This window comes from Eublepharis macularius, chromosome 5, assembly GCF_028583425.1.
Source record: "Eublepharis macularius isolate TG4126 chromosome 5, MPM_Emac_v1.0, whole genome shotgun sequence".
NCBI classification, from domain to species: Eukaryota; Metazoa; Chordata; class Lepidosauria; order Squamata; family Eublepharidae; genus Eublepharis; species Eublepharis macularius.
In genome coordinates this window covers 120574619-120592128 of record NC_072794.1, presented here as the reverse complement: position 1 = coordinate 120592128, position 17510 = coordinate 120574619, and the positions used below count along the sequence as shown (strand labels likewise).

The following is a 17510-nucleotide window of genomic DNA, read 5'->3' as shown; positions in this document are numbered from 1 at the left end:
TGCAGCCAATCTTAGCCCTCAAAACCTTGTTAGGCAGCTCTGCCTGCCAAGCAGAGAGCTCTCATTCTGCCCTATGGAGCAAGGAGCAAGAATTAATTCCCTAGGCAATGGCTGGGAAGGTGTCTGTGTGGTGAGTGAGGGGGCTCTTCCCCCATCCTTTTCTGTTTGATTTTGCCTCATTGCAACTTTTTGGTGCTGCTAGCCAATGCAAGTCAATTGGCACGGAAGTTTCCTGGGGGTGGCTGATTTGTGGGTCTGTAACTTGGACGTATAAAATGCAATCTTGACCAAACTTGGAGGGTGGCTGGAGGAGAGGCTGCTGAAGATTCTCTGTGAGTTTGGAGTCTCTGGGTGTGAAGGGCGCAGAGCCAGGGCTGCCAGAAGTGACAGACCATGGACCAATGAACCGGTCCGCGAACCAAGCTGGTCTGTGAAAAGTTCGTGGTCCGTGAAAATCGACAGAACATGGGCCAGCGGTCCATGGGGCTTTCCCAGTCTGTGCCCACCTCTACTCAAGATCCATTACACAATTAATGGCATACATGTGATAGTGGAGTCTAACCTACAAAAGCTTAAGGTGAGGGGTTTTTTTGGTCAGTTGTAGATGTCAGTTGCGGATGTCTTACAGAAACAGAATTCCCTTTCCCATTTCTTGTTTTTCTTACCTTATCTAAAATTGCTATTCCACAGCTGAAAAAAAACAGAGAGAGAGAACAGGACTTGATCAAGGTGGACATGATATTATTATAACAAGGGAGACTACAACAATGAGAAGATCTAGACAATAATCAATAGTGCATATATAAAACAACAATCAGATCCAAAACAATATTTTGGAAGCATTGATCTAAATTAGGTCCCACCCAGTGAGTCAACACTGTTTGGCTGTTGTCTGCATCTGAAGGAGAAAATACAGGCATCTGCAACTCAATCTGTGGCCCCAGTATTAAAGGGAACACATTCCTATCACCTGCGAGTCTCAGAAATAAAGAAAATTCTTCCCTCAATGCTCCTTTTTCAGGCCATGACAGCCTCTCATAATTCTTTGATGGGGGAGCGGGAGGAAATCACTTTATCTAAAGGGAAGAAATATTTCTGTAGAATTCAAAGGTATTTCCTTGCAGGAAAAAAGTAATAAAAGATCCAAACTGGCATCATAAGAATGGAATGTAAAGGAAAGTGCTTGCTTACTCTGTCTGTTGGCTTGAATTGTTCTTTACTGCATTGGGCTCATTTCTGGTTTGTGTACCTGTGTGAACACAAAATGAAGACACTCCAGTAAATTCCTTTGAACAGTGGATATTTAGGATGAAATTAAATATGACTGGACATTTAGGATGAAATTATCCTTTCCATTGGAAATTGCTGGAAACATCAAGCTCCAACTTTGTTTTTTAAGGCTTTGGATGAAAAATGTTTGCAGTTTTTTCAGTGATGAGCAATTATTTTTTTATGAGTACTCTGCTCACGGAAACTATGAAGAATTCAAAGTTATTCCCATTCTAAAGTCTTCAAAATGCAAGCATTTGCATCTTAAACATTTTAGCACCAGTGCTAAAACATATTCAACTAGTTAATTCTAGAACCGGGCTGTTAATTTATTTTACTAATCAGAAGACTTATTTTATACTACACTGCTTCTTACCTTTGCAGATTTTGGAAACTTTCACATTGGTCATGGTTTTAGGAAAGATACCGCAGGAACTGAAGTTGCTATGTGCAAACCCATCACTAAAGCTATGCTGTGCAGAATTGCTGGAAGAAAGTTGGGAGGTAGGGTTGTTCCAAGACACCTGAAATAAAAATGGTTATTTGTTTCTCTTAAGTATACTAACACAGAACAGTGGTTTCCTAGTGAGAATAATGTGCTACAACCAAATAAAATAGCTAATTTTGTAGTCTGCCTTGCCCTGGGATCCAGCACTTCATAGATCCATAGACTCAGCAGTCTGGAGGTGTATTCTCAACCCTTTACTCAAGGCAGGATTCTACAGGTATATCTATGCTTGCTTTATTGCCATGCTAATAAAGCTAGGGCTTTGCACAAGAGTGCAAGGAATGAAGGTGCATAAGAGAAATAATTATTCAGGATGCTCAGAGCTGAGAGAGCATGAAAAGCAACTAGGGCCTGCTAAGGTCAGTAGAAAAGGTCAAGTGAGGTGTGGCAAGAGAGGCCCTAACAGAAATGCTATTTCAAGATGGGTAGCCATGTTAGTCTGTCTGTAGCAGTAGAAAAAAGCAAGAGTCCTGGGGCACCCATAAGACTAACAAGGCTAGATCCTAATCTAACCAGCACAATACCCTATCACAAATTTTGTTAATCTTATAGGTGCTACTGGACTCTAGAAATGCTATTTGTTTGTTTGTTTGTTTTACTTCATTTATACTCCACCTTTCTCCCCAATGGGGACCCAAAACGGCTTACATTGTTCCCCTCTCCTCCATTTCATCCTCACAACCACCTTGTTGAGGTATGTTACACTGTGTGACTGGCCCAAGGTCATTCAGCAAGCTTCCATGGCCAAGTGGGGATTTGAAACCTGGTATCCCAGATCCCCATGGCGCAGAGTGGTAAGCTGCAGTACTGCAGCCCAACCTCTGCTCACGACCTGAGTCCGATCCTGGCAGTAGCTGGGTTTAGATAGCCGGCTCAAAGTTGACTCAGCCTTCCATCCTTCCAAGGTCGGTAAAACGAGTACCCAGTTTCCTGGGGGTAAAGTGTAAATGACTGAAGAAGGCAATGGCAAACCACCTGTAAAAAGTCTGCCAAGAAAACGTCGTGATGTGACATCCCCCATGGGTCAGTAATGACTTGGTGCTTGCACAGGGTGCAAGCACCTTTACCTTTTTATCCCAGATCCTAGTCTAACCAGCACAACACAGTGGCCCCAGTTTGTCTTGGCCTTCTTGCCTCCAGCGCTCAAAATTCAAAAGCAATAAGAAGGTATATAGGCACTAACATTAACTTCTTCTGGCTTTCAAATCTAAAAAGTGCAAAGTCCAAAGGAAATGTTGTATGGTACATTCAGGTCTTTCTAGCCTCTGTAACCTCCCCCCCCCCCCCCCCCCGCCAGATACTATACAATGATTTGCATATGCTGTTGCCAATCAGTACTGAAGAAAGGGATTAAGGGTGTGCATAATTTTTTTAAAAAGAGCTGAAAATACACACAGAACTCACCGGTTCAGCCTATTAAAGCGGCTTCCAGAATGGTGGAACAAATTTGGGAAAACGGGGCTGTAACGACTCCCCTAAAAAGTTTGTGTTTTGTTTTTTTGTTTTTGTTTTTTTTAATTTTTTATTGGATTAGATTATAATATCATTCAGTACATTCATTGCCCCCTTGTAAGTCTATTTCTAACCCCCTCCCTTTCCTCCCCCCTTTTTAGTTGACTTCCAACAGTTTTCCAACCCTTAGTCTATTTTATTACTTAATTACTTAATATCTCATATACCCTGTTAAACACACACTTAATACTCTTTTCTCTAAGCTTATTAAATCTCTACTAAAAATATCTCTATATCTCTATGGTACAAGTTTCCCTTTAAATACCTCAGATAAACCATATATTCTATCTAAAATAATGCTAGCATAATCATATATATTAGCAATCAAGATATTAAAAATATAACATTACATCCATTTTACTTTCCGATTATCTAAACTCTTTACTTTCCACAATCCTCCTGATTCTAATATTAACTTAAACTCTAAGATTCTATTACACACCCATCTTTTTCTTGTTCTGAGCTTATTTTAAGTCTATAAGGTAACTGTTATACTCAAATATCTATTATATACTCTTTACTTAAACTATATATTGTACATAATATCTAGCTAGCTTAATCTTATATATCTTATGTATCCATAGTAAAACATCTATTATTTAATACTCTATAATTTTTACTTTTATCATAACCCCAATAGTAGCTTAGATTTCTATAATTATATTCCCCCTTTCCCGGTAAAGTCATTTCTCTCTTCTTCTTCTATTACATTTCAATAATTCTCGAACTGCCACAGTTCCCCTTTCACGACCTATTTTTTTTCTAGATATTGTTTCAATTTCTCCCAATCTGCATTAAATTGTCCTGGATAGTTTGTGTTTTGTTTAAGTTCATCTTGGAAACAAAACTACAAGGCACAGGGAAGCATGGAATCTATTGACTGCGTGACTAAAACAGGAATGTTTTTTTTTTAAAAAAATTGCTGCTGTGCCAATTGGCAATGGAGTATTCTCTCCTGCTTGTGTGCTGTACCAGCACCACTTTGCCAGTAAGTTTCCCTCCTTCTTTGGGGTCCATTGTCTGTGTGTATTATCATGTGCTTGAGGAAAAACTCCTTGGATCTACGGGGTTTTGGACAATGCAGTTTTTCATTAAGTGCAAATAGAGCCTCATTTCCCCAACTCCTTGAAAATAACTGTGGGTGCGTGGGTGCCAACACTAGCTTTGATGCACACCTTCCTCAAACATTCTTAGAGGTCCATAAATGTGAAACTCTGTTGTTGTGTGCTCTCAAACTCGGTGGGTCAACGGTTTAGATGGAAGACTGTGTTCTGTGTGATATTGGTGCCGTTGCATACAAAAACAGCTACCCCAAAGCCTTGTTTCCCCACTCCCAGTGAAAAGAACAGCATGCGTCTGTGTTCTTCCTGAAACTCATGAAAACAAAAAACCTCAAAGGTATTATATCCAAGCTTGCACGAGCCCATCCAAAACAAACCAATAACAGAATTATTCTAAAACCCCTGGAACTAAAACTGACATTTTCTCCATGCACACACCTAAAATGGATCAGAGTCATAGAACTAATCAATCATATAAAACAGTTATGCTTTTTGCCAGCTCTGCATAGGAGAATCCCTAGAGATCCTGGTGGTGGAGCATGGAGAAGGTAGGGCTTGGGGAGGGACCTCTGCTGAGTATAATGCCATGGCATCTATGTTCCAGCACAGCCATGGTCTCCAGGGGGAATTTATCTCTGTCACCTGGAGATAAGTTGTAATTCTGGGAAAACTCCAGCCATCACCTGGAGGCTGGCAACCCTACTCAATAAATTTACTAGAAAGTAATTAGTACTAAACTCGCTGATTTCCCAATAAACTTGTCTTAAGTTTGGACTGTAAATAATTTTTTCCATATGTAATTACTACTTGGTTCATAGATGATCTCAGAAACCTTCCAGATGATACCTCTGCAAAATCTTCCATTTTGTTCTCAAGAACCAGAGATGCCTTTATGCAAGGAGGTGACCTCACTTCTTTCTTTCTTTGCTCTTCAATTATTAAATTTCTTCTCCTGAAGAACTCTTTCTGTCGGGGGCTTTGGAGTACTTCCTTGGGCTCTTTGCTCTGATGTTTAGCCACCAGGCGGCATATGGTTATGTTATTCCTTCTTCGCAAGTTTTCATGCTTCTCTTGTCGGCGCTCATATTTGTCTTCATAGCTTTCACGCATGGACTCATGGTGACGGTATTTGCAAGATTCAGTTATCATACTGATTGTACAAGCTACACAATTGCATAATGCCTTCCAAATACACTGGAGAGAAATCTTCCTGGTAAAACAGAAAGACAGCAAGTCATCAGGATGGAGTAGTCTTGGGTAAACCTATGCAGACAATCAACATCATTTAGGCATAGGATGTTGGTCACTCCATTATAAATTCATACAAGCATAGATACTAGGACAGAAAAATATTCTGAGATCCTAGATAATGAGATTGTTCCCCAGAAGAGATTCTACTGTTCAGTTCCATTCATATTTCAAATTATGGAATCCCCACTCTTTACTCAGGAAGGTAATTTCAAGAAGTATAGGGCATATTTTTCAAATGCCTCCTGCTGTCTATCCAGGGAATTTCCATAAATTGTGGAAAAATTCCAGAATAACATTAATTTATTCTTCCAAAAATCCTTAGTTATGTTAGAAAAAAACCTTTAAATACTTGTTGATTTTTTACAAAATGCCTTTTAATTTTCATGAGTTCACTGGAAATAGAAATTTTGAAGTCTGGTACTCCAATATTGACTTTTTTTAAAGAAAACCCTTCTAAATATTTGGAAAGCTTTTGAATAAGAATAACTGGAGTTTAATACACAGGTACATCAATCATAGTTGTGTGGCCTTGCCCACAAATCCCATTTCATCTTTTGCATGTAATTGAGGACTACAGAGGATATACTTTCCATATTGCTTGCAAAGCTTGAATGAAACCTCTAGAGAAAATCCCTGGTCGCCTATTTTAACATCAAGTTCAAGACTGATGATTTCTGAAGGCAAAGTTAATCTTAACAGTACACCACAATTTTTGTAATCCCCCCTCCCACTTACCTCCTACAGCAGCTTTATTTTCTGCATGCTCCACACCGCCGTTTTCTTTCCAAAATCTACAGCCTTATACAGGCTAGATTGTCTCACTTCATATTATATATTTAAATATATTTATGTTCATTTGAGAAAAGAACTGATTCCTAAAAAGTACAGCTCAAAGCTATACTTTTGCCTCAACGTCTTTGTGTGAGTGTTTGGGTATGTATCTGACTGTAGTCCAAGTGTCACTGGCAGGTTGTACCAGAACTCAGTCAGAAGAATGGGCACCTTTGTTTGGGCATTACCTTGCTACCCGGTGCCTATATGAAGAGTGAGTTAGTAACCTCTTCCCTTCCTAAATAAATGTTGATATTTCATATTTCGGGATTAATAGTCGTAGTAGGGGATAGTGCCAAGACCCTCCCCTGATTTTCCATCAGAATGAGAAAAAGTGGGAGAGAATTCAACAAGTATTGAAAAAGCCTCATCTAATTTCCTTCCCTACAGCTGCTGGTTGTGAGACTCCCTGTGCCTTGGACCAGAGGATAATCCTTGTACATATTCTGAGAATGCTGCTTAAAAAGAGAGTCACGTGAGCATGCTAGGCATCCAAGAAAGAAAGTTGTCATGGAATTGGCCTTGAAGTGGCAATTGGGATTTTAATTTTCAACATACCTACAACTGTTTAAACACTTATCTAGTGACAACAGTGGACAAGATTGTGCATAGCAGGAAAGCAGGGAGCAGAGAAAGGGAAGGGCAGCTTGCCCTGAACAGCCGCTTTCCCTGATCGTTGTCTTCTGCCCAACGTCTACTCGGTGCCCACTTTCCCTGTGTCTTTAAATTTCTTTCAGTCTCTCCTGATCCCTCCCCCTCCGACATCTTTGGGGTTGCTTGGCAACTTCCAAGATATTAGCTGAGATTATAACATTGTGAGTTTTTTTGAAAAAAATTCCAGGATTTTTAAGCCCCTGTTGTTTTCCCCACTCCAGTTTTTACATTTTTCTACAAATCAGGGGCTTCTCCATCTATCAGAATGCGGCCTTAATTTGTGTATTTTTCTATCTGAATTCTAGGAAATTTGCTCAGAATTAGATAAATTATAAAAAACTGAAACAATAGCTTTAGTCACTATAATAATACAGTATTTACTCCAATGCAAGACTAATTTTTTTCCAGGTATATCATTAAAAAAAAATGATGATGGATCATCTGACATTTGTATACAAGTTAGTTACATCCTGTAAAAAAATTATTTATGCATAACTTTTTTTAGGAGGACCATCTTACATTCAAAGAGTCCTTCCTTTTGAGTAGATATGGTACTGGCTTGGATTCTATGATATTATTTCCCTCATTCTTCTCTCTGGCTGCTGAGGATGCTTTCCTCTTCCCTTGCTGCTAGTGAAAGGACTCCTTCAAAGACATGGATCTTACATATGTGAAAGCGCTGTAGCAGAGGAAAGCCGCCAGAGAGAAGTGCCAGGGGGGCAATGGCATCGGATCCAAGCCACTTTCCAATTATGCTATTCTAATTTAACAGCTGTCATAGGAAAAGCATCTGGCTTCAATTAAATCTTAACTGAACAGAACCAAATTTGCTGATAAATTTTAGTTCATGCTGGAGTTTCTCTTTGAAGTCTCTTCTATGGACCTATAATTTTACTGAATGAGACAGACAGTTTGGTTTCCCAGGATACTTTATAAGCATAAGCAGCGGTACCATAGAAGGCACAAATGGAGGATAGGGAAAAGGAGATGTTCATCAAAAAATAGATGGACTTGTTTAACATGCAGAGTTGAAGAAGAATATATAATTAGGGAAACAATGTAAAGAGCTAAGGCCACTCGCCCAGACAACTCTGTACGTTAGTAGTGAGGGCATAGACTTTTTCAGTAGAGGCTCTCTTCCTTAAGCATATTTTTTCAAAGGAGGTATATGGAGCTCTTCCTCTTTAAAAGCATATTATAATGTTTTTGTATATGGTTGCCATGTGCCTGCCACTGGCAGAAGATTTTCCACCCTCAGGTTCTCCAGACCCAGAGGCTGACAGGAGAAAGATTTTTTTTTAAAAAAACCATTGATAATGACAGTGTGATGCCACTTCTGGAAAACTGAAGAGTGATGTTAAGCCACTCTAAGAAACGCTGGCAATTCCTAGAGAGGTGTGACATCACTTCTGAGTTTTCCTGGAAGTGATGCCACACCATTACGGACACCTCCCATGTCCCCACTCCACCAAGTCTCCTGCTGGTTGCCCTGCTGGCAACCGTATTCTTGTTTCACAGGTCTATTTAAAGCATCATGTTCTGTTGCACCTGAATTGTGGTCTGATATTGCGGTGTTATTGTTTGCTGCTTGTTTTGTTTTGGACTACATACTTTAAATGACACTTGTAACCTGCCCTGAATTTATGGAAAGCATCATGGGATATAAATTTTAACACAGATAAGCAAATCAAATGATCAATGAAGAATCCAATTGTCATTCCTCTCTGCTTTAGTACATGTTTTATATAGTACAGCCTACATTTTTTTGCCAGCACTCCTCCAAGAAAAGGTTGGGGGGCAGGGACATCGGGAGGGGCCTATGACATCATCAACTTCACTACATCAATTCTAGGTACAACCTGGAAGTGACAATGAGTAGTTCTAGGGGACACGAGAAACTCTATCGTTTCCCCATAGAGTTTCCTGCAATTCCTACAGATATCCACTGTTACTGTCATTTCACATCTATTGCTAATCCTTCATGACTCCTGTATCTCTGCATTCTCTTGAATTACTGGGGCGCTCACACAAACTCCCACAGTACATCTTACATAGCTGCTTGTCAAGGACCTGACCAGGCTTGTCTCATTCTGTAGTTGGCACAGATGTGTAACTGTTAGAGATGCCGTGAACAGTGGAATGTGCAATTTGGTTAACTAGTAATAATCAAAGCAAGCATACTTCCTTGATTCAGAAGGGGAAGAGTTGCTATCAGCCATGACAGCTGCCACATATAGCTCTTCATTCTGGGTCCAATATTCAAACAACTCTCAGCCAGAGCTAGTGAAACTTTATGACAAACACATAATCATGTCTGGTGATTACCTCAAGAAAAAAAGAGGGGGCATTCTTTGGTGTATCTCCAATTATTGGTGTATAACACAATCTGTTTTTAAAAAAGAGTAACTTCTGATTTTCCCTCATAAAAGTATTTTCTTCTTTGATAGAAATAGTCACCTACAAACAATGTAAATTCTGCATTATATAATTATGGGTGGATATGGAAACTGATTGTACATAACTTATAAGTCCATCTAGCCAACCACAGAAATGCAGGTTCCTAGAGTAACTTTCAAATGAGTCCTTTTAAAATATTAAGGATGTACAGAGTTTTTGTTATGCTTTCTTTTTAGCGTGTGTGTTTAAGTTGGGGGGTTTAAGGCTGATTTTTAATGGAATAGCTTTAGAGATTCAGGGGATGGGACACTACTGGACCCTAAAGGAAGTCCAAGTACTAAGTGCATATATAGCTATAGCTCATTCATTTACCAAGTCCAACCTCCTCCATATAGTCCCTGGCTCTTGTCTCATATTGGCAATGAGGAATTAGAAGACTCAGTATGGGAAGGGTAGTCCTAAATAGAGATGGGCATGAACAGCAATACAAACAAAAAAAAGCCACGAACGGCCCAATCTGCTGTTCGCGAACAAGCTGTTTGTGAGGCCCCATTCTAAATGAACAGGTGGTCGTTGCAAGCCTCGGTTGCTGTTTGTCAAGCCAGACAGTCTGGCACCTGAAATCAATTCCCTTGGCAACCAGAGGCAGGGACTGCCTGAACTCTGTCTGAACTCCTGCTGTTGCCCTGGAAACCCCAATCTAAGCCCAATTTAGCTTGATAGGCTGGTCTTCCTTTCAAGTGTGGAGCTCCAAATTTGTTACAAGGGAGCAAAGAGCAGGGGGGGAGGGGGGCTCCCAGCTCTGGCTTAGTTTGCAGACAATGGAGAGGGAGAGAGTTGCTGTTGGCATTTTGATAGAGAGAGTGCATTGGAGCTTGAATTTTCTTTGTGTGTGGTGGGATAGGGATCTACCCCTTCAAGTTCCAGGGCTGCTGCCAGGCTCTGGGGCCAAGCTATTATTTATTATTGGTAACTTTCCTGCTGCCTGCTCAGGTAAGGTTTCTGGAAGTGATGCAGTAGGGATCTTGACTTGGATGATTGCTGGAGGAGAGCCTGCTAGCCCCACAAACAGCCAACCACGAACATGTTCATGAACAAGGCCATGTTCATGGTTGTTCGTGAGTCCCTATTCGTGGATGGCAACGAACATCATGTTGGTTTTTTTTCTGTTCATGCCCATCTCTAGAGCATGACAGTAGTGCAAAACCCTATGCACCTTTTAGATACCAGTTTAGCACTACATTGCCAGTTATCTGCTGGCATCAAGATCATAGAAGCGCACCTTACTGTGCCTAAATTATTCCCTAATGTCTATATCCAACAAAATTCACTTGAGGAGTGGATTTTGCAGTGTGGGACCTTCATAATTTCACCTCCCATTGCAGCCTCAGAAACCCTCAGAAACATTCTAGGGGGTGTGCAGTGGGACTTGGAGGGTGCATTCAGCAGTCGTTCCTCCTCTGAAAACAGAAGTGATCGTAAGTCTTTGGAACTGTATGGATGGATACCAGCCACCATTTTTATAACATAAGAAACAGAAATTACTTTTTGCATTTAGCCTGTAGGTGTAGCTGTCTGGAGATCCAGTACCATGGATGCAATGGGAAGAAGTAGTGGGCGAGAAACGCTATTTCAATGTCTGCTGTACTAAGGGAAGGAGAGGCACGCAGAGAGAACAGGGCAATCTCTGGGTGGTTCTTCTTGGGGGAAAGGAGGGCAAGGGTATCTAACAGTGTCCATGACTTGGTGATCTTGGGGATGGTGTTGAAGAACTCTAGGCTGGTTTTCTTGGGGGACTTCAACATTCATTCTGAGGCTGTCTTGTAGGGAGCAGCTCAGGATGTCATGACCTCCATGACACCCATGGGCCTTTCTCAACACTTGCTGCCTTTTATGCTAGACATGCCAGAAACTGAACCTGTAACTTTCTACATGCAAAGGTTATGCTCAACCACTGAGATACAGCCCTTCTCATTTTCAGCCTTAAGCACTTTAAAAATTGATTAGATGTTTGCCGGTGTTTACTTTTCTTATTTTCTTGTTTGTTACAATATTTTCATTTGTTTGACATTTAAACTGTCCTTTATACAGTTATCCTTGGATTTTCTCCTTTCAGTTGTATCTGATGAACCAGGTTTTAGTTATGTAAAAATAGAATTTGTCAGTCTTTAAAGCCCCATAAGACACCCCCCCCCCTTCAAAGGACCTGTGCAAATGTGAATGAACTCCCAAGCATTTCTTAAAATTTTATTTTAAAAAGCGACTCAATGGGATCCTGATTCAGATCATAAGCATCACAACTGGTTTGAACCTAACATAGCTGCCCCTCTGGAATGGATTTTTTCTATGTTTTTGATCAAGCATTTTTTTCTATGTTTTTGATCAAGCAGATAATAATAGTCTATAGTCTATGTGATTAATCAACCATTCCCAGGAAAGAGGTGTAGATGAAGATGACACACACTACTCAGAATTTATTCCCTATAATGTAAATCCAGATATTTTTTCCATTTCTTCTCCCACTCTTTCCATAACAATCTTCCCTTCTTACATTTTCTGCCTTACCATTCTTAAGGCCAACACGCATGACTGTGCCCACAATCAAGGTCAAAGGTGCAGCAGCATGAAAAATTGCCATTTCTCCTTGTGCAAGTCCAATGACAAGTTATGTGCCTTGAGCACTTTAGTGCCCCGGGCAGAAAGAAGAAAGTGGCCTCCACAAATATGATGATCATTTCTTCTTGATCTCTGTTGAGAAATTCTTTTCCTTTTGGCGCTTTTTCTTATTTTAAGAAGTCAAAGGAATGAATATATTCCACACATTTCTTTCATATTAAAGACAACTGCCTGTTAATTTAAGTATTAGTTTGAAAGCCTAGACAATGTTAGTATGGAGTTTGAAGCATGGCGTCTTGTCTTGCAGCCAGCCTGGCATCTGAATAATTTGTGCAGCCAAATAAACCATCACCCAGTAACCAACCACATACCTCATTTTAACGCCATACTTTTGAGAGTGTTCTAATGTGTACTGACTGAGCTCACCTTTGCTTAAACACAAGGTATTTTGAAACAATTAAGACAAGAAACATTTGCTCACTTTATTTAACCCACTTATCACATTATGATGGGCTTCCTTTTTCCTTTCTGGGGCAAATAATTGTCTCCAATGATTCTACAAAGACAACTGTCACTTATGTTTCCCTGGCCATATAGAAAAATGCTAGTTAACAATCTAACTTTACATTGGCATGCGTGCAAGTACAAGCCCCAAAGGGAAAGTTTCTTTTCAAAGGACCAGTTCTGGCTTTCTGCTCACAAAGAATTAAAATGGCTGGTTGTTATTTATGAACAAGGGAGGGCCTTACCTTTGTTCATCTGTAGCAGGTCTGAAGAGAGTTCATCAAGGATTAGAAAGGCCGAGCTCTGGTGTTGCTGAGACACAAATGAAAAGATCCCCGCTCATTTATCAAGTACAAACATGCTGCAAATGACATCTTCATTTGGAGGACTTCACTTTGCTGCTCTGGGATTTTGTTTTTTTGTTTTTAAACAGGAAATGCTGTGTGCCACAACACTTTGCTCTGGTTCCTCTCTTCTCTCTCACTCCCGCCTTTCTATGATATGACAAGGGAGGTGACAGGAAACCCAGAGTTCTGTAAGCATGTTCACAGTTTGGTAGTTTGACCTTCTTGTGGTGGCGCAGCCTATATTTCTTTCATTATCATTGTGGCTCCAGCCACAGCTCCTTGTAGCCCTTCTGTTATCATTCTTGGCACCTTGAGGCTGTGCTTCGTTCCAAGAAATTGTGGTTAGCGCCCTGAAACTAAATCAACTACAATGCCTTTGGCAATGAGAACTCCTTGACTTGACAAGAAAATAACCTTTACCTGTTCTTGAGCATTGTAAAGACAGCCGATGTGCTAGATGGTAGTGTAATAGCAAAGCTGTGAGAAGGCAGGAAGTCCTTGATTTAAATTTAATTTCTTTCTATCAGTTCAGCAGAGAAATTCTTTAGGCAAGCCACTCTTCCTTAGTGCTTTCCATAATATTTATATATTTAAAATATTTATACCCTGTCTTATCTCTGCAAACAAAACAGGAAAAGTTGCAGGATACAGTTGCAGTTGTTCAACCATCTAAAAACCAATAGACAATCCAACAGATTGGATACACAGATGCAGATACACAGTTTAAAGAAGATACACTATGGTGATAATAATACTAGTTTGAGATATAGCATTTTTAAAAGCTTATGTGCATTAAAACATGAAAATACTAAATTGTATTAGGTACTCGGCTAAGCAATGATGTAGCAAAAATTAAACAGTTTTAATCTCAACTGAGATTAAAATTGAGGATGACTGAAGGCACATTCTGTCAAGATGCGTCTGTGCTTATACGTGTGTTAAAACAGAGGAGACCCACATTTGTTGATTTGTAGATAAACTAATCTTTCTTTATTTCTTTCTTTTCAAGACAGATGGGTTTTTTGAATGTTTTTATACATGATGGATACCTGACTGGAGGCCTTATGAACAATATCACAAATGAAACAGTTATACCATTGTTTTGTATGATAGCCTATAGACATTACTACTATTGCTATGATTATGACCCTACTGGGTAGTCCCTGTGTCAGTCAGTCAGCACAGTCCTAAACCCTGAGTCAGCACCCCTGCTCACACATCGATGTGAAAACGGCGCTGCTCTGCTACTCCCTATGGACATTTGCAGGAGAGCCACACCAGGGCGAGAGCTCAGCAAGGCAAAGCGCACCTGCCACCAAGAGCATCCGCCTGCCGTTCTCCTGACAACCCCGCCCACATCAGCCAATGGCCGCACTGCTCCTCTGACAGGTGGGCGAGGGGCACAGCCAATGGGGAGGCCCACCTGCTGCCCACCAACACCCTCTCCGTCAGGGAGCAGGCATCCCTGCCCGGGGGAGGGAGGGACACTGAGGTAACACTGAAGGTGCAGACAGGGCACCCATCCTCTCGCCCATCCAACCCCCCTTTTTGATGAGGGCCAGGCCGGTGACTGCAGCTCCGTGCGCCGGCAAATCCCTCTGCCACCACCATGAGAAAAAGGTTATCCTGCACTGAAAAGTGGGACCAGAAAGGCGGCAGTACCCAGAGAGGGTCGCACTCACAGGCTGCAGCACTTGGGGTCAGCCCCCAGGTTCCGGAGAGGCAGTTGGGGGAGGGCAGGTTCTTCAATGAGTAACAGGAATGTCCATTGGAAACCATGCGAGAGGCCAGAGGCCCAGTGGAGGTGATGGGAGTGAAAAGCGCCACAGACTTGTGGCAGTGCCATTTGAACACATCACCTTATCACAAAGATGCGAGAACGCGGGTTGGACCACGAGAGCCATGCTCTGATCCTGGGATGACTCCTCCCTAGAGTGGACTTCAATCCCCACCCCACTGCTTGAAGTTACATTGAGGGGAGGAAGGGGGCAGGAAAGCTGGACAGAGCCCTAAGGCACCACTTGACACCTGCTCCTTCTGGCAGCAGAACCCACCCTATCCATCCCAGCCTTGAGCCAGGAAACATTTGCGAGGATGTATGAAAAGACATCCCAACGGGGAGCTGAGGGACTACAGTCATCATCAGAAAGCAAGGAAACAGACAGGCAGATTGTTGTTTTTCCACACATATTTTATTAAACTGGGAAAGGTGAAGAGATTTTCTGAACATGTTTCCTGCCAATGTCCCTTGGCTGGAAAGGGAGCAAAGGCAGTTTGTGCAGCAGTCAAAGCTGCAAAATCCATCCCTTGTCCTGCTCTCTCAGAGGTGAGGGTGAGATGCAGGCTGCCATGGGAAACTGCTCCCTGGGCAGGACCTGAGTGGCACTTGAAGAGGATCACTGGGAGCTGGAACAGCCATGCTCCTTGGTCTCCGTGGTAGTTGCCATCCTATGACCCATTTGGGCTGTATGGGCGGGGCCAGGTGGCAGGAGGATGGCCCGAGTTTTCCTGTTAATGGGCGCCTATGGGCTACGTCTCCTTTTTTTGTGGCATAACTTTCCACTGCTGCAGGGGGCATTCCCGAGCCTGGAGCGACTTTAGAAGCTGAATAACTTGTGGCCTGCCCCCTGCCCCACCACCACTGTGCCTGCCTCTGTCCCCCCACTCACCTGGCCAGTGGGTAGGAGATTAGGCCTCCTGAGCATGCTCCTAGTATGGTGTGATATCATCACTCCCAGAAGTGGCATCATTGCACAGGCCCTGGGAGCGTATCCGCGCTCCATACCGGGCTGATTTGGGCCCCAAACAGGCACAAGGAGAGAAACAATGCCATTCTTTTTAATAGATATTATTTTAATGAACATCCATAGCTACAAGTAACCTTCCCAGACCTGGCCTACAAGTCTAGAATAAGTATTTCATTACTCTGGGGATCTTAATCTGCTTTTTAAAATATTGTTACATCAGTGTAATTAAAAGATTACATGAAGAGAAGTTTTTCAGATTCATACCAACCAGAACTAGGCTTATTTTCAAAAGCAGCATACACCCATCAGATCCCACTGTGGCTCTCCATAAGAAAACCACAATGCTCCAGGGCAGCTGAGCTCTATTGAAAATAGTTATAAATGCTGAACATGTTTGAAAAGCTGACTGGATGTGGAAGTTAAAATAACAGCTTCTTCAAGACAAAGCAAAACACACAACCGAAGCAAGAACAGAAACTGAAGTGTTGGAGGACCTTGGGGAGATTCCATCATAAAGTTTTAAGAGGTAGGCTTTAATATGGTGGCCCAAGCTGATGTAACTTAGGAGAAACATGAGGTTTTTCCAAGCATAGATTTTATTTGTTTTGGTGGATCTCAGTTCTGACCTTCCAAACAGGACAATCAGGGCTCATTTTGAGGGGGAATGCACAGGAATGAAGTTCTGGCAGTTCCCCAAAGAGGTCACATGTCAGGTGGTCCCACCCACCTGACTCTTGGCCATTTTGGGCCCATTTCAGCCTGGATTGGGGCTGAAACGGCTGGGACCTGGTCTCTGACAGGTGGTGGATCACCCTCTTGCTCATCAGCAGCCTGAGCCTGACCATTTTGGGCCCCTTTTCAGCCATTTTCAGCCCCTTTTTGCCATTTTGGGTCCAATTTCGTCCCTAAATGGCCAGGATTGGGTCCAAAACAGCTGGAATAGGTGATGTCAGGGGTGTGGCATATGCAAATCAGTTATACTAATGACACACTTCTGGTGATGGCAAGAGGTGTGGCATATGCTAATGAGTTATGCTAATGAGTTCCTCCCGCTCTTTTTCTACGAAATGACCCCCGAGGACAATGATTGACAAAGCTGCATGTTTCCTATATTTTTCTTTATTTATGATGCCGGGGAACGATGGAGCAATCCTTTTGTTTTGTAAAGGATTCCCTCCCTTCATAAATGTGCTTTCATTATATCATGGATCCACAGAATATTTCTCTATGCCTTTCGCTTTTCTGTAGCTGGCCCCATGTTCACAAACACTGAGCAAGCTTGACGTGACAATTTGTCATCATTTTGTTCTAGTTACAGTTGGGGAGGCTCAAATAATAGGGATGATTGTTGTGACGAAGTCTGAGGACCCATTCTTTGATAAAAGGAAAGCTGAAGATGTGGGCTTTCAGAACAGCATTTTAAATAATTGGGCACTCCCTGGAATGGTATGATACTTTGAGATTAAAACGATTTAGGTGTTAGTTTGACGTGCTGATCCTATTTGTCCAGCATTCTTAGGAAAAATTCATATGCAACAGACTGGATTAGGGCTGCTGGATGACCCGCACCTTTGATAATGAGATAACTATATGGCTTTTTCTTGTTTGAGCAGAAACTGTCCCTAACAACCACTGGACTTCAGAATGAAGACTGGATATAAAGGCAACATATCTTGAGTTGAAGAACAAAGGAAGGGATATTACTTGATCTAGTCACATATAATGAAGTAATATAATGAGCCTGTTTTCAGGACTGTTATAGAACACTGTTGGCTATGGGGAGACTGATAATGGAGGTAATAAATACCTCTTT

General features: G+C 41.7%; 1 protein-coding gene across 1 annotated transcript in view; it reads right to left on the bottom strand.

Annotated features, from left to right (window-relative positions):
• Window positions 1-5556, bottom strand: part of TRAF3IP3 (TRAF3 interacting protein 3) — a 37115-nt gene extending 31559 nt beyond the window's left edge. Inside the window, exons 1-4 of the mRNA XM_054980504.1 lie at window positions 5197-5556; window positions 1646-1793; window positions 1192-1249; window positions 666-690 (exon numbers count right to left, since the gene is read on the bottom strand). Of these exons, the coding sequence (XP_054836479.1) occupies window positions 666-690; window positions 1192-1249; window positions 1646-1793; window positions 5197-5499 (534 nt within the window). The 5' untranslated portion in view covers window positions 5500-5556. The remainder of the gene's footprint in view (window positions 1-665; window positions 691-1191; window positions 1250-1645; window positions 1794-5196) is intronic.
• Between the last annotated feature and the right edge of the window lie 11954 nt (window positions 5557-17510).